Below are 27,517 nucleotides of genomic sequence, written 5' to 3' on the forward strand. Positions count from 1 at the left end.
GCCAGTAATTAAAGTACATAACTAGCAGTGGTTTAATCTATCACAATCTTTAATACAGTCAGGGTTTTGTAACCCCTCAGTTACAATTGGTCCTTCGAGCCGGAGGGTATCAGTGTAATATTTAATATAATATTAATATTGACACTCTCCAAGCGGCTCCCCTAAGCTAGAACGCCCGCAGCGCAAACGTCAGCTACCTCCATATCTGGAGGAATTCGCTTTCGTTCTACCCCCTAGCTTATCTAAACAGACGTTAAATACGGATAAATCGGATAGTTTAAGCATGTCCAATCCTATCGACTTGGCGACCCTGCCAGTAGAGACCCCAGTGGGTTCAAACGAAACTGACTTAGCTCACGGGGGGGACCAAGTGGGACATGACGTGACTATACCTCCAGACAGCGTCACCGGGATAGACCCCGGAGCGCTCCAGGATAAAGAAAGCGCTCCAGGGATAGAACCCGACACACAACCAAGAGAAGAGAACCGCGCCCAGGAGATAGACCTCGGAGCGCGCCAGGAGAACAGATCTCCAACAAGCCCTGTCAGCACCCGATCACCTCCGTCAGTGTCATCCCCCAGCGAGGCGGACCAGAGACTGGCGCAAGCCTTGATCGCCACGCTGACAGCCTCAACCGAAAGAGACCGACTCCAGGGTGAGCGCGACCGGCTTCAAGCAAAGACGCTTAGTGAGCGCGAACACTCTGCCACGGAAAGAGAGCGCCTCCACGCGCAACTCCAAGCGCAAGCCCTTAGTGAGCGCGAACACTCTGCAGCGGAACGAGAGCGCCTCCGGGCGCAACAATTAAGTGAGCGCGAACACTCTGCAGCGGAACGAGAGCGCCTCCGGGCGCAACAATTAAGTGAGCGCGAACACTCTGCCGTGGAACGAGAGCGCCTCCAGGCTCAACAGATGAGCGAGCGCGAACAACGAGAGCGCCTCCAGGCGCAACAATTAAGCGAGCGCGAACACTCTGCAGCGGAACGAGAGCGCCTTCACGCGCAACTCCAAGCGCAAGCCCTTAGTGAGCGTGAACACTCTGCAACTGAACGAGAGCGCCTCCAGGCGCAACAAAGGAGTGAGGACGACCGCATAAGACTGGAGGAGAGGCGCCTTCAGACGGAAGAGAACATCGAACGAGACCGCGCCAATGCACAGCGCGACGCCGCCAATGCACAGCGCGAAGCAGAGCGCGACCGGCTGCAGGCGCAGATGATAGAACAATTGATCGCCAGGGCGACACCCCCTCTCTCCGCACGGAGCTCCCAGAGATCATCACGACAAGGGTCTAGGGCACCTTCCCCTACCCGACAAAGCGACCCGGGACCCGGCCAACAGGAGGAACCTGTCTACGTCTCCGAGCCCCCTCCCCGACCGGTCCATACGAGACCCAGCCAACGGGAAGAACCGGCCTACGTCGCAGAGAGACTAACTAGAAGACTCCAGGACCTAGAAGAGGAAGAGGAGGAATATCAAGCCCACCAGCACGAACGTACTCTGGACCAGGAGGCCCAGTACAGCCCCGACTTCAGCCCCGAGTCACTGCACTACAAACCCCCGACCCAACTCACGGGTGAGTTTGACGTACAGTCAGCACCGAGGAACAGCACCTGGGGACCCGGCCTCTGGTACCCACCAAGTACTAACCCACGACCACACGTACGGGGAGACTCGCCCAGGAGGCCTCTTCCCCTACGCTCACCAATGTACCAGCCATCCATGGCATCGTACCTTGGCACACCGACGTTCCCAGACTTTACGCGCGAGGACAGAGCACAGTACACGGAATTACGCATGTGTTTGGAGACTATGATGTCCGATGTCCCCGACGAGTCGTACAAATATGCCATCCTCCTCAAGCATCTCAAGGTGCCTAGAGCGCATAACATAGCGCTGGCATATTCCAACTCAAGCACCCCATACTCTGCGGCTCTGGTGGCCCTCGACCAGCGTTATGGACGCATATGGGATTACGTGATCCAAGAAATACGGGATATCGACCGCCTCCCCCCAGCCAAAGACAATAGAGCACTGGATGACCTCTCTATCAAGGTACAATCCCTCGTGGGGATGCTGGGGTCCCAAAAGGAGAAGGGGAGATATGAACTGTATGCAAATTCTAATGTGGAGCGAATACTGGAGAAGCTCCCTCCAGCCCGCCAAGAGCGCTTTCGGCGGCAGAGAGACCACCGTGATCCCAACGGCCCAGAGCCATCCCTCCTAGACCTGGCCGCTTTCCTCGCAAGGGAAGTTAGCAGCCTACGACTGGACACATTCGTGTGGAGTGGATCTAGCCCAAGAGATGGACCTCGGAGGTCCAACGATAACCGCCGGTCAGTGACAGTTATGCACCAGGCCGAGTCAGTGCCGCAGCACAAGAACCACAGCACCCCCCAGACCAAGGGGAAGTGGAAGATTGTATGCCAGTACTGTGAAAATGAACATTGGCTGTCTCAATGTGACACCTTCAAGAAGCTGACCGCTGACGAGGTGAGTCAGTGGATCAAAGCCAACCGCCGCTGCTTCCGCTGCGCGCGCAGCCATATGGCAGCTGAGTGCCGCCTAAAGAAAAGATGCAGCAAGTGCGACGGCGCCCACTTGGAGGTCCTACACGACAGCAACAAGAAGAAACCCGTACCCCCAAGCAGCTCGAGAGTGAACGTCATGTACATAGACCCTGCGAAGAGCGGGAGCTCCCGAGTGCTCTTGAAGGTGGTCCGAGTGATCTTAAGCTACGAGGACAAGGTCATGGACACTTACGCCGTCCTAGACGATGGGTCAGAAAAGACTCTCCTCCTCGCATCCGCCGCAGCCCGGCTGGGTCTGCGGGGGAGCGAAGAAACAATGACAATCCGTACCATTAGAAGAGACCTGAAGACCATAAAGGGTGAAAATGTCTCCTTCACGATAGCAGCGGTCGGGCAGCCCGAGAAGCAGTATAGCATCACTAACGCCTTCACCAGCCGCGACATAGGCCTGTCACAGTACACCTACCCCATCCCAAAGCTGATGGAGAAATACGTGCACCTACGTCAACTACCTATACCGCTCATCGACGACGCCACCCCGACCCTGCTCATAGGATCCGACCACGCACACCTCATCGTCCCAACGGACCGGGTCCACATCGGGCCCAGAGACTGTCCAGCAGCGGTCGAGACCCGCCTGGGTTGGACACTACAAGGCCCCCTCTCCGGGTCTTCCAACCGACCGACAGCCACTCGCTGTCTCTACACGAGGATAAACGAAGAAGACACCACCCTCTTGCAGCACGTCGAGAGGCTATGGACATTAGACGCGATGCCCTTTAAGAATGAAAAGAAACTCGTTCGCTCAAAGGAAGACACTTATGCCATAGCCCTCCTCGAGCAGAAGACAAAGAGAGTCGAGGTCAACGGAGTGATGAGATACGCAACTCCACTCTTGAGGCGAGAGGGTATGCCCACCCTCCACGCCTCAAAAGAAGCGACAGAGCGATATCTACTGAACACCGAGCGGCGTCTAGCCAAAGACCCCACTCAAGCCACTGTGTACCCGCGAGATCGACAAGCTGATCACAGCGGGACACATAAAGAAAATTGACATTCAAGAGGCCGACCAGACGATTGAATCCTGGTACGTGCCCCACCACAAGGTCCACCACAACGGCAAGGATCGCATTGTATTCAACTGCAGCTACCAGATCGGACTACAGAATCTGAATAAAGAACTCTTGCCCGGCCCGACACTCGGCCCCTCTCTCCTCGGCGTACTACTACGTTTCCGCCAAGACAAGGTGGCCATCAGCGTCGACATCAAAGGGATGTTCCTGCAGGTGCGACTAGTGGAGGAGGACAAGCCCTTGCTGCGGTTCCTATGGAGAGAGAGGATCAAAGATGAGCAACCATCCATCTACCAATGGGAGGTCCTCCCCTTCGGAACCACATGCAGCCCATGCTGTGCTACGTTCGCACTGCAAAAACATGTGACAGAAGACCCTGAAGCTGACGAGGAGGTCAGACAAAGTGTAGAGAGGAGTTTCTACGTGGACAACTGTCTGCAAAGCGTCTCGACGCCAGAAGAAGCCGAAGCCCTCCTGCTCAAGCTCCGCGCCTCACTGATCAAAGGCGGCTTTGATCTCCGGCAGTGGGCCAGCAGTGACCCTCAAGTACTTCGCAGCCTCTCCCCAGAGACAAAGGCAGCAAGCAGCGAGACCTGGATGGCGACCACCCCAGGTGAAGCACAGGAAATGACATTGGGCCTAGTCTGGCGCTTCAAAACAGACTCGCTCCATTACAAATACACACCCCTGACCACGGAGCAGGGAAGGTCGACCCCGCTACCGACCACCAGACGGAGCGTATACAGAACACTCGCAAGTCAATACGACCCGCTGGGGTGTATCCTACCTTACACCACTCGGGCGAAAATGATTGTACGAGAGCTGTGGGACAAGGAACAGGGCTGGGACGACCCCATACCCGACCACCTAGCTTCCACCTGGAGAGAGTGGGAGAGAGAACTCAGCTCGCTCCAAAATGTGAACATACGCCGAAGCTACTTCCCACCCACAGTGCGGCTGGAGACGTGCCAGATGGACCTGCATGTCTTCAGCGACGCCTCAGAAGTGGCCTACGGTTCGGTGGCTTACTTGCGGGCCCGAGAGGAGGGAGGAGAAATACACACAGCCTTCATCCTGGCTCGCTCAAGGATAGCCCCCCGCAAGCAACAATCGATCCCGCGTCTAGAGCTCTGCGCAGCTCTGGTAGGCGCGCAACTCGCCACGTTAATCCAACGTGAACTCACCATCCCGGTGCAAAGAACAATCTTGTGGTCAGACTCCATGACCGTACTCACATGGATCCAGTCCGATTCTTGTAGATACAAGGTCTTCGTGGGAGTCAGAATCACAGAGATTCAAGACCTGGTAGGATCAGCGTGCTGGAGGTACGTGGACACGAAACAGAACCCAGCCGATGTCATCACACGGGGGATGTCCCTAGATGACCTCACACGTCACAATATCTACAGTGACGGTCCTGAGTTCCTCAAGCTCCCGGAGGAAGAGTGGCCTACCCCCACCCCTCGGGAGGCTAGTCAAGAGGAGGCAGAGATCAAGAAATCTATGTTCTGTGGGTTGACGCACACCCCAGTCCCCACTGACCCTAACATAGACGACTGCCTCACCTTTGAGAGTGCGCAGCTAAAGACATTCCTGTGGCACCACCCTGAGGTTCCCCCACTACCGACATTGACGCATCGAACTACGCAGAGGCAGAACTCCTTCTGCTACAGCGAGCCCAAAGAGACTCGTTTCCCGACGAGCTAGACTGCCTGCAGGGAACAAAGCCAATCCCGTCAGACAGCAGACTGCTCCACTTGGCCCCTGAGCGCGACACCCATGGCCTCATCAGGGTGGGTGGTCGTCTGAGACGGGCCCCGGACTTAACGGATGACGTCAAGTTTCCTATAGTCCTCAGCAGCCGACACAAGGTCACTGAGCTCATCATAAAGAAATACGACGAGGATGTGCACCACGCTGGGGCAGAGAGAGTCTTCGCTGAGATCTGACGTCGCTATTGGATACTGCAAGGAAGAGAACCAGTACGACGCTTCCAGCGGACCTGTCTAGACTGTCGCAAGTGGCGAGCACAGCCCAGTATACCCATGATGGCAGACCTGCCTCCCTGTCGCCTCCGACTCGGCGAGAAGCCCTTTCACTCCACGGGCGTGGACTGCTTCGGCCCGCTCTACGTGAAGAAAGGAAGAGGGACGGAGAAGAGGTGGGGCATTGTATTCAAGTGCATGACCACCCGAGCAGTACACATAGAACTCCTTCCGACCATGAGTACGGACTCATTCCTCATGGCCTTCCGGAGATTCACAGCGCGAAGAGGAAAACCGTCTACGTTGTTGTCTGATCACGGGACAAACTTCAAAGGCGGAGAAAGAGAGCTGAGAGAGAGCTTCCAAGCCATGGGTCCAGAACTTAAGACCCACCTCGCTCCTTATCAGATCGACTTCCAGTTTAACCCCCCAAACGCCCCTCACTTCGGGGGAACCTGGGAAAGAGAAGTACGTTCCATAAAGACAGCTCTGTATGCCGTGCTTGGGGCCCAGACCGTGGCTGAAGAAGTCCTCACGACAGTCCTCACGGAGATCGAGGGAGTATTGAACTCAAAGCCTCTCAAGTGATGTAGCAGATGTCGACCCAGTCACCCCCAACACTCTCTTGATGGGGCGGCTGGACCCCGCGCTTCCACAGACGGTGTACAGACCCGAAGAAGCGAACGGCCGAAGAATGTGGAGGTACAGTCAAATATTGGCTGACAAGTTTTGGAACAGTTTCCTCCTCCACTACCTACCGTCTCTCCAAACCCGCCAGAAATGGGTAAAGGATAGAGACAACTTACAAGTGGACACAGTCGTTATGATCATAGACCAGTCACTACCCCGAGCTATGTGGCCGGCCGGCCGCGTAAGCAAAGTGATCACTGGTGCCGACGGAAAGGTCAGAGCGGCAGAAGTTATTGTCCAGGGGCGGACCTACACCCGACCCGTGGCGAGGCTGATAGAGTTGCCGAGGCTCCCTGACTCCCCTGATGACGATCATGACCCACTGACTTTGTAGATTGCCCTACTCCCCACAACAGACATTGAGCAGTTGACTGGACTATTAATCTGTCTCCTTTAACTAATTAGGTGCGGACTAATTAGGAGGCGGCTGTTGTGAAGGGCCAGATTAAACTGAGAATCTACCTTTATTGTTTGATATACTTTGTATATTATTTATATATATACACAGAATATCCCTTTACCTGCGTTCAAACCAGAGTAATATTCGCTCTCCTATTGGACAGCGCCCCCAGGCGCCAGCGCGCAAGCCCCCAACGGCAGGTTCAAAGACAAGTTCAGGCATGTCAGAACATGCCCGGAGTCAGCGTATTGATACCAGACAAAGACTGCGGTTTGGGACTAGATATTCACTTAAGTATAAATACAGCGCAAGGTGCGCACACCGTGCCTCGTTCAGTACCTTACCCACCTTCACCACGAGTCAACGTGCAGTGAAGTGAGCAACCTTGCGTCTAACAGAGCATTGAGAACCACGTGCGAATAGAATAGTAAAAGTGTCAGAGTTTAATGAAGTAACGTCGAGTTCGACCTAATCTAATGTGAAGTAAATAGTCGTTCATTTATTGTATATCGTGCGGCCACAGTTCGTTCGTGTGTAGCATTACCCAGCGGTTCGTCGTGTCTTTAGCTAGTGTACTTAGCCAGGGTGTGTGGCCTAAATACGTCGCCCACACCCGAGGAGTCCTAGGCGGAGAACCGTTGGACATGTACACAGGAGAATCGGCGTTGATGATTGCAGAACCATTACTGGTTGGATTATATTGATTCGGAACGTGGTACCCGGAGAAGAGCATCGTTGATTTCCACTGTCGTTTGGGATTCAACCTCGTGAGGATTACAACTCGGGCCGGCCTCGTGGACGGAGGCTGGCTAGCTGTCATCAATGCTATCTAGCATTTGGATTACAATTATTACTTTGCTGCTGATCAAGGGAGTTTACAAGGACCGACTCCTGTACCTGGAGTCTCTTTATTCCTCATTGAATCAGACGGAGTACCCGAACATTCCTCTACCCTCCAGGCCTTACACCCCCGGAGGGAACCCATTGTCTCCAGGCGGTACCAGTGTTGCCCTATCTAGTTGCTACTATACGACAGGTGGTGTCAACTTAGACCCATCGTAGGATTCCTGCTATTCTTAGTGACTCATGCTATTGACTGACTTTACGTATATTCTTCGCCATACAAGCGCGACCCTAATTCTCATTCTGTAACCTAATGTTGCCTAATAATAATAAATTACCCTCAAATACTATTTCTTTGTCAATGCCGTGTTCTTGTGGGTGTTCACCATCTATATTTGATGTACTGTCTGGCCAGTAATTAAAGTACATAACTAGCAGTGGTTTAATCTATCACAATCTTTAATACAGTCAGGGTTTTGTAACCCCTCAGTTACAATAGGACAAGCCTTAATGTCAAGCCCCAGGGCCCTCATTTATCAATGGTGCGTACGCACAGATAATGTGCATAACCTGTGTGTACGATCATTTCTAAGCCAAGTGTGTGACTTATCAATTTGAACATGTGCTTGACTTTGTGCGTATATATTTACGCACAGCTCAGGCCGTGCGTACCTGGCGCTCAGCGGTAGAATATGAAGACTGCAGACGGACGGCATTATGCTTTCATCAGTTTCATGCATTAGTTTCAACAATGACGTGTTCTGTATGACCCGTAATTCACTATAGTTCATTGTAAAATAGCGACATTAGTGTACTTATTGTCAAACCCTAAATAGCATGTAGAATAGGTATTTCCGAATGAATTCAGCCTGGTTCATAGCGTTATTATAGGAATACTTCTCGTGGTGTGCACTCAGATGTTTTCAGAGATATAGGGCATGTCTATTTGCAGAGAGAGAACATAATAATATTAAGTAGAGTTCGCTACCCGAGACACATTCTCCTTGATTTGTACCGCAATTTGAGACCCACATTGGAGCGTGGAGCAAATTTGGCTGATAATGTCGTTGCCGGTGGCTGGGAGGAACACGACTCATTCAGGCCTAATTGTATTGAATTCAATTGTAATGTTATTGGTATCTATAATTAAAACATCACTTAAATGCAGATCAGGGTTATCCACTGAAGCCATAATGACTCTGACCAAAACCACGGACCACAGAGCGCACAATAGGCATTGTAGAGCGCAGAGTTGGCCTGCTGAAATTGATTTCATTTCAGTCATTACAGTGCTTAATGTCGGGTCAGCTTGTCATTTATTTCTCTTAATGTGCTGGTTCTGTAGCAGGACTGGGTCAGTCAACATCCTTGGCTCCCGGCGCACCGAAGATAGTCTACACGCTCCCTCCTCCTCAGCGGAGTTGTCTGTGAACTTGACAACTTCATTGGATTTATTTATTCTCTAAAAATATCTATAATCATACGATTAAATATTGTTTAAAATAAAACGCTAAATACTATTATTCTGTGTGTCATGTTTCCAAATAAGATTGTTCAAAACGGGAAATGCTGTATACGTTGAATTAGTTGGTTAGACCTCGGTGATCAATCGCGCTCTCAGTGAAGTTTCTCATAGTTTGCTCGGGTTAGACCATTATTTCACATCCCATGGGGGTGTTTCATGAAGTTCAAGTTTCTTTATTAGTTGTCATACAGAAGTACAGAAAACTTTTATACAAAATGCTTCTTTCTGTTATGCTCCAGAGACTGTGCTAGACAAAAATAGATAAGTATAAAATTAAATAAGTATAGCAAGTATAAAATAGAAGTCACGTACGTAGACACAAGTGTTCAGTATGTACATATGTACAATGCAGAGTAGAAGTAACTGAGTTACCATACAATATACTATACAATATACTAATATACAATATACTATATAGTGCAAAGGAGAAATGGGATGAGGTACAATTTAGGTACAATTTACAGTAAGGTGTAATGAGGTATGGGTTGTAGTGCAAATTCTTTACCAATAAATATAAAGTGTGTTTAGGTGTTCTAAAGTGTGTAAAGTGGGTGCTGCAGTGAGTTGTTTGTTTAAAGTGAGTGTGTGCGTGTCGATGTGTGTGCTGTGAGTGCATTTGATGGTTGTTACATAGTGTTATTGTTCGTTGAGCATCCTGATGGCCTGGGGATAGAAGCTTCTTCTGAGTCTTTCTGTGCTTGCCATGAGACTCCGGTATCGCTTGCCTGACTGCAGCAGTTCAAAGAGGCAGTTGTTTGGGTGGCTGGAGTCTTTGATCATTCTCTTAGCCTTACCCATGCACCGCTTGTTGTAAATGTTCTGGAGAGTGGGAAGCCCCCCTCCAATTGTGCATTCGGCTGAACGGGCCACTCTCTGTAGTCTGCTACGGTCTTGTGCGGTGCTATTCCCAAATCAGGAGGTGATATTGCCAGTCAGGATGCTCTCTATTGTACATGAGTAGAAGTTCTTAAGGATCTTCTGACTGACTTGGAACTTCCTTAGGCGCCTGAGGAAGTAGAGGCGTTGCCGTGCCTTCTTCACAACACTGTCAATGTGTGTGGTCCATGTCAAGTCCTCGGATATGTGGACTCCGAGGTACTTAAAACTGTTCACTCTCTCAACCGGTGCCCCGTCGATGCTGAGGGGGCTGTAGTCCCTGACCCCCGACCTCCTAAAGTCCACAATCATCTCCTTTGTTTTGCTGACGTTCAGGGAGAGGCTGTTCTCTTGACACCATCCCGCTAGGACCTTGACCTCTTCCAGGTAGGCCCTCTCGTCGTTTGCAGAGATCAGGCCCACCACTACTGTGTCGTCAGCAAATTTGATGATTGTGTTGTTGTTCCGCTGTGCCACACAGTCATGTGTGTACATGGAGTAGAGGAGGGGACTCAGAACACAGCCCTGGAGGGCCCCTATGTTGAGAGTGATGGATGAGGAGGTGCAGTTGCCTGCTCTCACCACCTGGGGTCTGCCTGTCAGGAAGTCCAAGACCCAATGGCAGAGGTCATAGTTCAAGCCTGGGCCCTCATTTATCAACAATTCTTAGAAAGTGTTCTATCTTTGTTCTTAAGCACATAATTTAGAATGTGTGTACTCACAAAAAAACGGGATGTATCACACGTGCGTACACAGGTCGTTCGCACACCTGTCTTGATAAATATCACTTTGATCCTACGCTGCAGCTCGTGCACGGTTTTAAGTATTTGCATATAGCACCGTCCGTAATTAACCATATACGGTAATGGAACACCCCCATGAAATGTGGAAAAGTGGACTAAGCCGAGGGAAGCGTGTTATGGAGAAATACGTGACAGGCTGACAGACATGTACACGTACGGTGATGTCGGATATGATATCTATTAACTTAAAGACCATATTAACTAATAAAGACCGTGCTGGAATATGACTGCCTTTTTCCGTTTTGTTCGATTAATACCCAGGGATTAAAGTTCTCCTCAATTTTATTCCAAATCGCGACGGATTTTCCGTAAATTTTCTACCTGCTGCATATGATTTCTAGAGGCATACAATCTATTTTGATGTCAGTATTGGGTAGCCTATATAAACAATAATACGAGAGCATATACAAGAACAATGAATCTCACTGCCATGTATGATGTAGCCTATACGCCATGTGTAGCCTGCCTGTGATCAATACAAACATGAACTTGAATTCCATCATGTCTGTGTGCGGGAGCTCACAAGGCTGTTGTCACAATGTAAATAAGAACATGCACTGAAAAGTTACAGTATGTAGTTGGTTGATTATTTGTATGACAGTCATAAACCCTTGCAAAAAGTATCCGTTTTATTGAATTAATTGAAAACATGCAGCATGCCTTTCCTCCCGGCAGCAACGACATTTATCAGGCAAATGCCCATCACTGAGTGGAATCCCTTTCTATTCACATAACTGCATTTGTGATGGAGCTTTGACAGCTACATGGGTGGTACAGTAATAACAGTCTATTACTCGATCCATCTACAATATCACGATGGACCGTGCCATGTAGCCTATGTATAGCCTGCCTATGTGATCAATAAAAACGGGAACTTGAATCCCATCATCATATTTACATAGTCTGCCACTATCATGGAGGTATCATGGCGCGACCCGAGTCAGTCGCCGTGGGTTTTGCTCAGCAACGAATGTGCACATTTTTAGTTATTATGTTTGTTTTTACTACTTTTTTTATCGAAACATCACTGGCGGGGACGTCATACGACCGCCAGTCACTTATTGACCTAAACTCCGGACTCAAAGAGGAGTTTAGAGACACTTTATCATGCCAAGAATGGCCAACGGAGATCAGAAGGGACAAAGACAACACGGGAGACAAAGACGGCTGTAGGACAAAGAAGAAACGCAGAGGGAAGAGGAGCAGGATCAGATTAAGACTAAGAAGATCTGCTTACCGTCCGGCTATTCCATCTATCTTCCTGGCGAATGCACGTTAGCTAGAGAGTAAGATGGATGATTTACGAGCACAGGTCCGATTCCAGCGAGAGATGAAGGACTGCAATATCCTGTGTTTCACGGAGACCTGGCTGAAACCAGTGACTCCTGATCACAGCATCTCTCCCTCCAACTCCTTCACCATCTTCAGAGCGGACCGTACAGAGGCCTCCGGGAAGAGCATCGGCGGGGGTCTCTGCCTTATGACCAACAACGGCTGGACTAGCCCCGGGGAAGTGCAGATACTCTCCTGTTCATGCTCCGCCGACATGGAACACCTCTCGATCCAATGTCGCCCCTTCCATCTTCCACGCGAGTTCACTGCAGTAATCATGACTGCAGTATACATTCCTCCCCAGGCGAACGTCGGCAGGGCGGTAGCGGAACTACACGACCATCTAAACACACACCAGATCAAGCATCCAGACGCGGCCATGATTGTAGCCGGGGATTTCAATCAGGCAAATCTGAAAAAAGTCATGCCGTCTTTCTTTCAGCACATCGTCTGCTCCACAAGGGGAGGAAATACACTCGACCACTGTTACACCACGTTCAGAGCCGGATACAAGGCTGTACCGGCTCCACCATTAGCGGGAGCGACGAACACGTCAGATCATGCCGCCATCTTGTTGGTCCCTGCTTACAAACAAAGATCACGTGACGCCGTCGTGTCACGTGAGGTAAAAAGATGGACCAACCAATCAGAGGCCACGCTTCAGGACGCACTCGATGACGTCGACTGGGGAATGTTCGAGAGAAGCACCAGTGACGTCAGCGAGTTCACAGACACTGTGGTGTCCTTCATAACAACACTCGCTGACAGTATTGTCCCCACAAAAAAGGCGAGGGTGTTCCCGAACCAGAAACCATGGGTGGACAGTACTATCAGAGCAGCCCTGAACTCTCGCACCACTGCTTATAACCTTGGCAGAGAGTCAGGAAACATGGAAGAGTACAAGACAACAGTCTACACTCTGCGCAAGGCTGTTAAACTTGCTAAGAGGACGTATGCCGACAAGATAGAGGCACAAATGGCACAGAATGACACAAGAGGCTTATGGCAGGGACTGAGGACTATAACTGACTACAAAGTCAGCGCCCCCTCAATGGGGAGCGACGACGCCTCCCTTGCGGACCAGCTCAACACCTTCTACGCGCGGTTTGGTGCAAACAGTGGCACTGCTAGCTCAACGGCTAGTGACGTCACTGGTGCGCCGGCTGTTGTGGAGGGGGGGGCATCCGCGGGGGGGGCGGGGACGCTCTCTCATTGATGGTACACAGTGTAAGAAGAGCATTTATGCAGGTGAACACCAGGAAGGCGGCTGGCCCAGATGGAATAACAGGACGCATACTTAAGTCCTGTGCTAACCAGCTAGCCCCTTTGTTCACCACCATATTTAATCGATACCTGAAGGAGTCAGTGGTCCCTGCCTGCTTCAAGATGTCTACCATTATCCCGGTACCAAAGAAACCCTCCCCAGCAGGTCTCAATGACTACAGACCGGTGGCACTCACCTCTGTGGCCATGAAATGTTTCGAGAGGCTGGTCAAGGATCACATTTGTGCCTCCCTCCCCAGTGATATGGACCCTATGCAATTTGCATACAGGCCAAACAGGTCCACTGACGATGCGGTCTCCCAAGTACTGCACAGCACCCTCTCTCACCTGGACCGTCAGAAGGGGGGCTATGTGAGACTGTTGTTCATTGACAACAGCTCAGCGTTCAACACCATAGTCCCCACCAGACTGGTGGACAAGCTGATCGAGCTGGGTCTGAGCTCCGCTCTGAGCGCCTGGGTACTGGACTTTCTGAGTGAAAGACCCCAGGCGGTCAGGGTGGGGGGTCAGACCTCCAACACCATAACCCTGAGCATCGGGTCCCCCCAGGGCTGTGTTCTGAGCCCCCTGCTGTACTCACTATACACACACGACTGTGTGGCCAAGTTCAGCTCCAACTCCATAGTGAAGTTTGCAGACGACACGGTGGTGGTGGGGCTGATCTCGGACAACGACGAGAAGGCCTACCGGGAGGAGGTTGAGGTACTGGAACGCTGGTGCCAGGACAACAGCCTGCTCCTGAACATTGGTAAAACCAAGGAGCTGATTGTGGATTATAGGAGAGGACAGCAGGAGACACACACACCACTGAGGATAAACGGGGCCACCGTGGACAGGGTGAGCAGCTTCAAGTACCTGGGGGTCCACATCTCAGAGGATCTGACATGGTCAACACACATAGACACAGTCGTAAAAAAGGCGAAGCAGCGCCTCTACCACCTGAGACAGTTAAGGAAGTTCAGAGTATCGGGGAAGATACTCCAGTCCTTCTACTCCGGAGCTGTAGAGAGCATCTTGACTGGAAACATCACTCCCTGGTATGGCAACAGCACGGCACAGGACAAGAAGGCCCTACAGAGAGTGGTGCGCTCTGCCGAGCGTACCACAGGTATTGCACTACCTCCCCTGCAGGTTATATACAACAAGAGGTGCAAATCCAGAGCCTGCAGAATAATGAAAGACCCTCACCACCCCAATAACAGCCTGTTCCAGCTGCTGAGGTCAGGCAGACGCCTGCGAACACCAGCTACTAGGACAGAGAGGCTTCGGCTCAGCTTCTTCCCACAGGCCATCAGAGCCTTGAACAATGAACACTGAGGGTCACAGAACACTGAACTCTCCACACACAAGCACACATTAGCACACACACGACACGCACGCTGTGCACGCTCGCACACTAGCAGCCACTTTAACATGAGAAAGCACTCACTCATGCTGCACACGCCCACACTTATGGCCACAAAGGAAAGGTCACTTTAAAAATAGTATAGTAACAGTGTATTGCACTACCAAGGGACCTAACATGTCCTTCATGCTCTGTAAATAACTATGTACAAATACCGTGATGTCCCACTATGTTACCTGTTTATTGCACAATGTTGTCTATTGGATTCTATTATATGTTGTACTACTGTACTGTATTGCACATCGTTGCGGGCAAGACCACCCGCATTTCATTGTATACTTGTATGCCGTGACAAATAAAACTCTTGACTTGACTTGATGTTTATTACTTTGTTATTTCCCCCCCCCCCCCCTATCTATGTAAAGCGACCTTGCATGGGTCTCTTGAAAGGCACTATATAAAATGAAGCTATTATTATTATTGTTATTATTATTATTATTATTATTATTATTATTATTATTATTATTATTATTATTATTATCACGTCACGTCTGTGCGCGGAGCTCACAAAAAAAATACTGTCTTTTACTGTTAGTCTCAGTGAAGTTTCAACAGAGCGAGGTAATCTATTCTAACCAACAAATTGAAGTAGAAAGCATTTCGTTGTGGCCAATCTTATTTGCTTTTTGCTTTGTCGCTTTTTATTTGAAACAATATTTAATCACGTTTGGAGGTGGGTGTTCTGCGTCTGCCCCCCGTGCCAAACAAGCAAGCCAACCTCTTGTTTGCGCGTGAGCCCGTTATAATTACACTACTGTCGCTATTTTACAATGAACTATAATGAATTACGGGGCATACAGAAGTTGAACACGCCAGTGTTGGAAGTAATGCACGGAAGCTTATTTCCGCGTTGCAGACTGCAATAATAATATTCTACCACCGGGCGCCAGCTACGCATGCTCCGAGCTGTGCGTATATATACGCACAAAGTCAAGCACAAATTCAATTTGATAAGTCCCACACTTTGCTTAGAAATGATCGTACGCAGGGGTTATGCACATATCTGTGCGTACGCAACGTTGATAAATGAGGGCCCAGGTCCCTGAGCTTGGCTATGAGTTTGGAGGGGACTATGGTATTGAATGCTGAGCTGTAGTCGATGAACAGCATTCTCACATAGTTCCCCTGCCTCTTGTCCAGGTGTGATGCTGCTGTGTGCAGCACATGGGCTATGACCATAATTATGTGGATAATCGTGCACGAGCATAGACGTTAAGAACAAATGGTATTTATCAACACGGAGTGTGTAACGTTCCCAGGGCCGGGCCTTGCGGGTCCGGCTATATGAATAACGGTGAACATTTCCTCCCTCCTGACAATGGTCGCCTACCTGGTCCCCTACCTCCTAACATTGGTCTACTACCTCCTCTACCTTCCTCTTGTGGCCAGACGAGCCAGTTGGTTCAGACACTGTTAATACATGTCATCACTCACTTGCTTACTGTAATTAATGGAATGATTAATGGGATGTCACAGTGTATGTTGTTGTTGTTGAACTCCCCCACCCTGGGCCCCGTTCCCCGTACCTGGATAACTGAGTTAGCCGGATAACTTTCGGTGAAGTCTGACTTAAGCCGGACTTTCCGGTTCCCCGTACCTGGATTGTCCAAATCACCATGACAACAGATCCAAAAGTTTGAGCCTGGTCGAAAGCAGGGTTTAAGTTCAAGTTAGCCGGATGAACCATCGCCACGCCCCCGCAAAGAAGTGACAGCGCGTTTCCTGAAATTATTCCCACAGTCTAGGATCTGCGTTATACCATTCTGAATTACGTTTTTGTGCTCCATTCTTCCAGAGGGGTCTTTTGAAATGTAAAATAGACCCAAAATGCTGATACTAAATTCACTTTGTCCTAAATAATGCACGTTATATACCGTGGCGCTCGCTCGGTGCGATGTACACATTATGTGGTTATTTTAATTGTAACTGGGATTAAGATGTCTGATGAGATGCGCTGTTTGACGGATTTGAGAAATTGAATGAGCCGTTGACGTCACATTAATGAATGAGCATAAAGAGATAAAACTTCATTCAAAATAAAGAATATTCTAAACACGGGTCTCTCGTTCATTAATGTATAAACAATGAATTTATCCCATCTGGCACAGTGGCGCAGCGGTAGTGCTCAATCCTGGCAACCCGGCGACCGGTGTTCGAAACCCAGTGTTTCCAATATAATTTTTTGGAATATAATATTAATGATTATACGCCAAAGTAGCCTAGTTTTAAGTTAAAATATTATAAATCTACATGCATTGAGGATGTCATTCTTTATATAGCTCTCAACGTGCACCAAATTGAATTATTCCTACATCGCAAAAAGAAGGGAAAGACTAGGTTTCGAACCCCGGTCGTCTGCGTGAAAGTCAAAAGTAGAACCCGTTACACCACAGTGGAGATAAGTAAAAGATCGACCTTACATCAATCAATGGGTAAGAGAGCCGTATCGTTATTCTGTATAACAGTTTAACTAATTATTTTCGCTAGCAAGATCTCATTTGATTATTCAATCCAGCAGGCAAGTTTAAAGAAATATAATCTGATTGATTGAGGTAATGAGGGACTTAAAATTAGCCTATAGATAACGCATTTAACTTGTCGGCGAGGCGATTGAGCCGTACTGCAATATGTTAATAAAGTTTTAAATCAGTTAATCAATCAATGCCGCTAGAGAATCAGGATCTCTGCTATCGATACGTGCTGGCTTTTCAACTGGAGCGGCCGCGCGCACTAATCCTGGGTCTCAAGTCTGGTTTGAGTTAACGAGACTGAATCCACCTTCGAGGAACAGGAAAATCCCGGCTTCAAACATCGGGTTAACTGAATCTGGATAATGACATCTTGATCGACTTAGTTGAACCAGGTACGGGGAACAGGGCCCTGGTGTAAATTGGTTTCCCTGTGTAGTGTTGTTTGACGTATTGATTATTATTGGTAGTGTGTTGTTTTGCTCTGTGCTGTGTCTCCCCCCAGCTGGGGGCAATTAGTAATTAGGGTTGCTATTTATGTGTGGCTTGCCCTCACCTGGGTGTGGAGACATTCCTTTATGTTACCTGGTCCTGTGCTGTCGTTGTTCCTGTGCTGTATGTATCAAACATTCGTCCTATTAGTGTTGCTCTGTCCAAAAGTAAGTGTATATTAGTTTATCTTTTGTCATCTTTGATTTCGTGTGTTATGTCCGTTTTCTGGTTAGGTTTGGTTTATAGTAAGTGTCAGCACGGCTGTGCCTATTGTTGTACTCATATGTACTTTTGAGTAAACACTCTGAATTGTGATCATCAACTCTGCCTCATCTCCCTGCTTATTCTTCCTGCTGCCTTGGGTTCTACCACCACGTATCGTATCGTAACAGGAGTGTGCGTAGGACCTGTGCACGCACGGTTGATAAATCCCGATTTTTCTGTGCATAGAGACATTCTAAATTCTGTGCTTAAGAACGAAAATAGAACACTTTCTAAGCATTGTTGATAAATGAGGGCCCTGGTGTGGTAGTGAAAGGGATAATCTGTACACAGTAGGCCTTATTGATGAATTCTAAATATTCTTGGTGACACTTCACTTCACAAGGGCCTTCTGTTTGTGTATTCACTTGTGTAACTTAGAAGACAATTTTGGCAATAAGTTATATAACTGAACATAGCTAGCTCTGTATTAGCAGCAGTAGATACATAATAACACTACATTCCCCTCACTCCAACCAGAGCAACACGGTGATGGAGGCTGTAACCAGAGCAACACAGTGATGGAGGCTGTAACCAGAGCAACACAGTGATGGAGGCTGTAACCAGAGCAACACAGTGATGGAGGCTGTAACCAGAGCAACACAGTGATGGAGGCTGTAACCAGAGCAACACAGTGATGGAGGCTGTAACCAGAGCAACACAGTGATGGAGGCTGTAACCAGAGCAACACAGTGATGGAGGCTGTAACCAGAGCAACACGTGATGGAGGCTGTAACCAGAGCAACACAGTGATGGAGGCTGTAACCAGAGCAACACGGTGATGGAGGCTGTAACCAGAGCAACACAGTGATGGAGGCTGTAACCAGAGCAACACAGTGATGGAGGCTGTAACCAGAGCAACACAGTGATGGAGGCTGTAACCAGAGCAACACAGTGATGGAGGCTGTAACCAGAGCAACACAGTGATGGAGGCTGTAACCAGAGCAACACAGTGATGGAGGCTGTAACCAGAGCAACACAGTGATGGAGGCTGTAACCAGAGCAACACAGTGATGGAGGCTGTAACCAGAGCAACACAGTGATGGAGGCTGTAACCAGAGCAACACAGTTCTGCTACAGTACCTTCTCTCCTGTGTTCATCTTTTTGCTGGCAGAGAACTCCTTCAAGGAACGGGTCACAGCCCTGCGGGGATGAGAGGCAGAATGAACATTATAACGTAGTGCTGTTAAGTAATGGAGAGAGAGAGAGAGAGAGAGAGAAAAACCTGCTCAGACATTCTTTGTTTTTTCCCATTGTATCAGTCTAACCTTGTGAGGCAAAAACCCAGAGCAGTGATGGTGAGAAAAGTGTGTGTGGTGTGGTGTGGTGTGGTGTGTGTGTGTGTGTGTGCGTGGTGTGTAGCTGCTAGTCAGAACACTCACGTAGACACCTCCGCGATGTGTTTGTGCCTCAGACTGAGCCACAGGTCGTCATCCTCGTCCAGCAACACCTCCTTTATCCTGGTCTCACCCATACCACTCGTCTCAAACCTGGGGGGGGGGGGGGTGAGGGGGTGAAATATAGAGAGAGGGGGGTGGAGGTGAGGGAGAAAGAGAGAGGAGGGTGGAGAAATATAGAGAGAGGAGGGTGGAGATGGGTAAGAAAATGTTCTAATAAATATGCATGATGCATCAAGTTCAACGACGTGTGCTTTTATTTTGATATTCCTTAATTCCCACATTGAAATTACGCGATACATTAAGTGTGGGGTCCCCAAAAGAAATTCCTAAATAAAATGGGGTCACGGTTTGAACACGGTTTGAGAACCCCCTGGCATGGACACTTGTTTACTACCAAAACTCATTCCTATATTCAGCAGCAGTACAATGGAATAGCCTACCAATGGAGTTGAAGTCCATAATAAGCCCCTTCTCCACTTTTAAATCAGCTATAAAGAGGTGGATCATACTGTAAGTAGCAGAAGCTGGGAGTAGATATCAAAGGGTTTCTAATATGTGTTATTCCTTTTTATTCTTTTATTGTCTATAAAATGGAATATTATTGTATGTATGCATGTATTATTGGTATTGCACAGTTGAACAATTTTATTGTAAGTTGCATGCAATATATCGCCCCCCTACCCCCCTCCCTGTTTTCACCCATGCGTATCCACAGACTCTGACCATGGTTTGTTTTTCTTTTTCTTTTTTCATTTTATACCACACATCCTGACACACAGACACTACAAACACCCACGTCCACACACCAGGACATAAATCCACTGACACCAATGATGAAGGACCACAATGGAAACAAGCCTATGGCTTTATTGTGTTTCTTTTTAATCCTATTGGTAAATGGTGATATGTGTATACCTGTTCATCTTGTGTTCTAATGTATATGTGTTATTCCATTCTAAACCAATAAACTATCCCATCTATCTATCTGTTTACTTGTAGACGTCGTTCTCGATGCCCAGCAGGTCGTAGCCCATGGCCTGGAGGGTGAGCTCGTGCAGGAGGGGAGACACCGCGTCGAACCCTCTGTCCAGGATCAGCAGCTGGGTGCGAGACTTGTCCGGACCCTGGAGGACACGCGCAACAACAAACACAAGCGCTGATGCTGGGACTGCTTACGCATTCATGTGCCCGTGTGACCTTTAGCCCTTTCAGGAAGTCGTTTGGAATTCTATCTTGCGATTCTTGAAATGCACACATAGCTTTCAATGGCCGCTATAGGGAGGTGTGTGGTGGTTACGTCATTGCTGTTTCCGGCCGGTCCACCATCTTGAAAACGCAACGTATTTCCCCATTGCCCATTTCTAAATCGTCTTGTTTAAAACAAATAAAGCATGAACATTTGCATGGTACCTTTCTTTCTGTGCTTATTCATCCACAATCTACAGCTCACCATGAAAATATTCGCAATTAATCGTAAAAAAAAATCGCAGAATTTAATTTCAACCAAAAATGCTTAAACAATAATGTTAGTGATAGAAGGGAACTCATTTTGTGCAAAAATGGAAAGCTTTCCATTGATAAATCCCTATACGGGTGGACCTCACGGGCGGTCCAAAGTGACGTCAGACTACACCTCCCTATCGTCGTTAGAATGTTCCGTTCTCAAAACTCTATTTCACATGTGAGATTGCACACCTCAAAGAGTAAAAATTTATCAGAATCAGAAACAATATAATTCATGTACAATCTACTGAGTTGGATGGTATGACAGACAGACATGGTAGACAACAGAACCTCACGTAAAACCCATAGGAACGGTACGACAAACCAACATGTTCTGGTTCTCAAGAGCTCAGCTGAAACTCTACCCGGGTGAACTGCAGACACCGTTTCCTCAACTATCTCTTCACATCTCCTTGAGTTGGGCCCACAGTACTAGTATTACTACAGTACTACTACAGTTGAAAACAGTTGCATCTGCAGTTATGTCCGATTATCACATGTTCTCCTCACAACGGAACGACAGGATTCAGGTTAAATATCGCAGAAATGCCTGAAACACAGTGGATTCCTCTTTAATGCACCCCATGTCCCAACATTATTAACTGATATCCATTCAATATTCCTCACACTGATAACAACCCAGCATTAGCTGTGACTTATCAGCACTGTTTATCACCCCCCCCCCCCCCCCCCAGTCTGGTCCATATGGGTTTATCTGGCCTACCTCTCTCATGGTCCATATGGTTTATCTGGCCTACCTCTCTCATGGTCCATATGGTTTATCTGGCCTACCTCTCTCATGGTCCATATGGTTTATCTGGCCTACCTCTCTCATGGTCCATATGGTTTATCTGGCCTACCTCTCTCATGGTCCATATGGTTTATCTGGCCTACCTCTCTCATGGTCCATATGGTTTATCTGGCCTACCTCTCTCATGGTCCATAGGGTTTATCTGGCCTACCTCTCTCATGGTCCATTATGGTTTATCTGGCCTACCTCTCTCATGGTCCATATGGTTTATCTGGCCTACCTCTCTCATGGTCCATATGGTTTATCTGGCCTACCTCTCTCATGGTCCATATGGTTTATCTGGCCTACCTCTCTCATGGTCCATATGGTTTATCTGGCCTACCTCTCTCATGGTCCATATGGTTTATCTGGCCTACCTCTCTCATGGTCCATATGGTTTATCTGGCCTACCTCTCTCATGGTCCATATGGGTTATCTGGCCTACCTCTCTCATGGTCCATATGGTTTATCTGGCCTACCTCTCTCATGGTCCATATGGTTTATCTGGTCTACCTCTCTCATGGTCCATATGGTTTATCTGGCCTACCTCTCTCATGGTCCATATGGTTTATCTGGCCTACCTCTCTCATGGTCCATAGGGTTTATCTGGCCTACCTCTCTCATGGTCCATAGGGTTTATCTGGCCTACCTCTCTCATGGTCCATAGGGTTTATCTGGCCTACCTCTCTCATGGTCCATATGGTTTATCTGGCCTACCTCTCTCATGGTCCATATGGTTTATCTGGCCTACCTCTCTCATGGTCCATATGGTTTATCTGGCCTACCTCTCTCATGGTCCATATGGTTTATCTGGCCTACCTCTCTCATGGTCCATATGGTTTATCTGGCCTACCTCTCTAATGGTCCATATGGTTTATCTGGCCTACCTCTCTCATGGTCCATATGGTTTATCTGGCCTACCTCTCCCAGGGTGGGGTCATCAGCCTTGTAGCCGTCCAGCTTCTTCTGCACCATCTCGGCCAGGACGGCACAGTCTTTGTACTCCCTGAGCCGAGACACAGACACACAGCACACGGTAAGAAGGTTGTATGTCCCATGTAAACAGACACACAGACACACGGTAAGAAGGGTGTATGTCCCATGTAAACAGACACACAGACACACGGTAAGAAGGTTGTATGTCCCATGTAAACAGACACACAGACACACGGTAAGAAGGTTGTATGTCCCATGTAAACAGACACACAGCACACATTAAGAAGGGTGTATGTCCCATGTAAACAGACACACAGCACACAGTAAGAAGGGTGTATGTCCCATGTAAACAGACACACAGACACACGGTAAGAATGTTGTATGTCCCATGTAAACAGACACACAGACACACGGTAAGAAGGGTGTATGTCCCATGTAAACAGACACACAGACACACGGTAAGAAGGTTGTATGTCCCATGTAAACAGACACACAGCACACAGTAAGAAGGGTGTATGTCCCATGTAAACAGACACACAGACACACGGTAAGAAGGGTGTATGTCCCATGTAAACAGACACACAGACACATGGTAAGAAGGTTGTATGTCCCATGTAAACAGACACACAGCACACAGTAAGAAGGGTGTATGTCCCATGTAAACAGACACACAGACACACGGTAAGAAGGTTGTATGTCACATGTAAACAGACACACAGACACACAGTAAGAAGGTTGTATGTCCCATGTAAACAGACACACAGACACACAGTAAGAAGGTTGTATGTCCCATGTAAACAGACACACAGACACACGGTAAGAAGGTTGTATGTCCCATGTAAACAGACACACAGACAGACGGTAAGAAGGTTGTATGTCCCATGTAAACAGACACACAGACACACGGTAAGAAGGTTGTATGTCCCATGTAAACAGACACACAGCACACAGTAAGAAGGGTGTATGTCCCATGTAAACAGACACACAGCACACGGTAAGAAGGGTGTATGTCCCATGTAAACAGACACACAGACACACGGTAAGAAGGTTGTATGTCCCATGTAAACAGACACACAGACACACAGTAAGAAGGGTGTATGTCCCATGTAAACAGACACACAGCACACAGTAAGAAGGGTGTATGTCACATGTAAACAGACACACAGACACACGGTAAGAAGGGTGTATGTCCCATGTAAACAGACACACAGACACACGGTAAGAAGGGTGTATGTCCCATGTAAACAGACACACAGACACACAGTAAGAAGGTGGTATGTCCCATGTAAACAGACACACAGACACACAGTAAGAAGGGTGTATGTCACATGTAAACAGACACACAGACACACGGTAAGAAGGTGGTATGTCCCATGTAAACAGACACACAGACACACAGTAAGAAGGGTGTATGTCCCATGTAAACAGACACACAGACACACAGTAAGAAGGTTGTATGTCCCATGTAAACAGACACACAGACACACAGTAAGAAGGTTGTATGTCCCATGTAAACAGACACACAGACACACGGTAAGAAGGTTGTATGTCCCATGTAAACAGACACACAGCACACAGTAAGAAGGGTGTATGTCCCATGTAAACAGACACACAGCACACAGTAAGAAGGGTGTATGTCACATGTAAACAGACACACAGACACACGGTAAGAAGGGTGTATGTCCCATGTAAACAGACACACAGACACACAGTAAGAAGGTTGTATGTCCCATGTAAACAGACACACAGCACACAGTAAGAAGGGTGTATGTCCCATGTAAACAGACACACAGACACACGGTAAGAAGGTTGTATGTCCCATGTAAACAGACACACAGACACACAGTAAGAAGGGTGTATGTCCCATGTAAACAGACACACAGACACACGGTAAGAAGGTTGTATGTCCCGTGTAAACAGACACACAGACACACGGTAAGAAGGTTGTATGTCCCATGTAAACAGACACACAGCACACAGTAAGAAGGGTGTATGTCACATGTAAACAGACACACAGACACACGGTAAGAAGGGTGTATGTCCCATGTAAACAGACACACAGACACACGGTAAGAAGGGTGTATGTCCCATGTAAACAGACACACAGACACACGGTAAGAAGGTGGTATGTCCCATGTAAACAGACACACAGACACACAGTAAGAAGGGTGTATGTCACATGTAAACAGACACACAGACACACGGTAAGAAGGTGGTATGTCCCATGTAAACAGACACACAGACACACAGTAAGAAGGGTGTATGTCCCATGTAAACAGACACACAGCACACAGTAAGAAGGGTGTATGTCACATGTAAACAGACACACAGACACACGGTAAGAAGGGTGTATGTCCCATGTAAACAGACACACAGACACTCAGTAAGAAGGGTGTATGTCCCATGTAAACAGACACACAGACACACAGTAAGAAGGGTGTATGTCCCATGTAAACAGACACACAGACACACAGTTAGAAGGGTGTATGTCCCATGTAAACAGACACACAGACACACGGTAAGAAGGTTGTATGTCCCATGTAAACAGACACACAGACACACGGTAAGAAGGTTGTATGTCCCATGTAAACAGACACACAGCACACGGTAAGAAGGTGGTATGTCCCATGTAAACAGACACACAGACACACGGTAAGAAGGTGGTATGTCCCATGTAAACAGACACACAGACACACGGTAAGAAGGGTGTATGTCCCATGTAAACAGACACACAGTAAGAAGGGTGTATGTCCCATGTAAACAGACACACAGACACACGGTAAGAAGGGTGTATGTCACATGTAAACAGACACACAGACACACGGTAAGAAGGTGGTATGTCCCATGTAAACAGACACACAGACACACGGTAAGAAGGTTGTATGTCCCATGTAAACAGACACACAGCACACAGTAAGAAGGGTGTATGTCACATGTAAACAGACACAGACACACGGTAAGACGGTTGTATGTCCCATGTAAACAGACACACAGACACACTGTAAGAAGGGTGTATGTCCCATGTAAACAGACACACAGACACACAGTAAGAAGGGTGTATGTCACATGTAAACAGACACACAGACACACAGTAAGAAGGGTGTATGTCACATGTAAACAGACACACAGCACACAGTAAGAAGGGTGTATGTCCCATGTAAACAGACACACAGACACACAGTAAGAAGGTTGTATGTCCCATGTAAACAGACACACAGACACACGGTAAGAAGGTTGTATGTCACATGTAAACAGACACACAGACACACGGTAAGAAGGTTGTATGTCCCATGTAAACAGACACACAGCACACAGTAAGAAGGGTGTATGTCCCATGTAAACAGACACACAGACACACAGTAAGAAGGGTGTATGTCCCATGTAAACATACACACAGACACACAGTAAGAAGGGTGTATGTCACATGTAAACAGACACACAGACACACAGTAAGAAGGGTGTATGTCCCATGTAAACAGACACACAGCACACAGTAAGAAGGGTGTATGTCCCATGTAAACAGACACACAGACACACAGTAAGAAGGGTGTATGTCCCATGTAAACAGACACACAGTAAGAAGGGTGTATGTCACATGTAAACAGACACACAGACACACAGTAAGAAGGGTGTATGTCACATGTAAACAGACACACAGACACACAGTAAGAAGGGTGTATGTCACATGTAAACAGACACACAGACACACGGTAAGAAGGTTGTATGTCCCATGTAAACAGACACACAGCACACAGTAAGAAGGGTGTATGTCCCATGTAAACAGACACACAGACACACGGTAAGAAGGGTGTATGTCCCATGTAAACAGACACACAGCACACAGTAAGAAGGGTGTATGTCCCATGTAAACAGACACACAGACACACAGTAAGAAGGTTGTATGTCCCATGTAAACAGACACACAGACACACGGTAAGAAGGGTGTATGTCCCATGTAAACAGACACACAGACACACGGTAAGAAGGGTGTATGTCCCATGTAAACAGACACACAGACACACAGTAAGAAGGGTGTATGTCCCATGTAAACAGACACACAGACACACAGTAAGAAGGGTGTATGTCCCATGTAAACAGACACACAGACACACGGTAAGAAGGGTGTATGTCCCATGTAAACAGACACACAGACACACAGTAAGAAGGTTGTATGTCCCATGTAAACAGACACACAGACACACAGTAAGAAGGTTGTATGTCCCATGTAAACAGACACACAGTCACACGGTAAGAAGGTTGTATGTCCCATGTAAACAGACACACAGACACACAGTAAGAAGGTTGTATGTCCCATGTAAACAGACACACAGACACACAGTAAGAAGGTTGTATGTCCCATGTAAACAGACACACAGACACACGGTAAGAAGGTTGTATGTCCCATGTAAACAGACACACAGCACACGGTAATACGGTTGTATGTCCCATGTAAACAGACACACAGCACACGGTAAGAAGGGTGTATGTCCCATGTAAACAGACACACAGACACACGGTAAGAAGGGTGTATGTCCCATGTAAACAGACACACAGCACACGGTAAGAAGGTTGTATGTCCCATGTAAACAGACATGGCTGCCCTCAGTAATGTATGTCCCATGTAAACAAACATGGCTTCCCTCAGTAATGTACGTCCCATGTAAACAGACATGGCTGCCCTCAGTAATGTACGTCCCATGTAAACAGACATGGCTGCTAGGGATGGGTACCGAATTCGGTACTTTTGAGGTAGCGAACCGAAACACGTTGGTACTACCGAGTATCGAATCAAGTGAGAAACCGAAAAAAAAATAAAAATAAAATAAAAATAAATATTTTTTATAAATCTTTTTTTTTTATTTTTATTTTTTTTTTTACTTTTTTCTTTTCATGTCAACGTTCACACGCACAATATACGCTT

The 27,517-nt window shown here is 47.8% G+C and overlaps 1 protein-coding gene across 1 annotated transcript in view; it reads right to left on the minus strand.

The window, feature by feature from the left end:
• stxbp1b (syntaxin binding protein 1b) overlaps nucleotides 1–27,517 on the minus strand; it is a gene marked incomplete at its 5' end in the record, with an annotated part of 98,794 nt that overhangs the window by 21,564 nt on the left and 49,713 nt on the right. The window contains 4 exons of the mRNA XM_084308150.1: nucleotides 19,050–19,110; nucleotides 19,350–19,457; nucleotides 20,361–20,491; nucleotides 22,582–22,666. Coding sequence (XP_084164276.1) covers nucleotides 19,050–19,110; nucleotides 19,350–19,457; nucleotides 20,361–20,491; nucleotides 22,582–22,666 — 385 coding nt within the window. The remainder of the gene's footprint in view (nucleotides 1–19,049; nucleotides 19,111–19,349; nucleotides 19,458–20,360; nucleotides 20,492–22,581; nucleotides 22,667–27,517) is intronic.

This window comes from Notolepis coatsorum, assembly GCF_963971535.1.
Source record: "Notolepis coatsorum genome assembly, chromosome: 2".
Classification (NCBI taxonomy): domain Eukaryota; kingdom Metazoa; phylum Chordata; class Actinopteri; order Aulopiformes; family Paralepididae; genus Notolepis; species Notolepis coatsorum.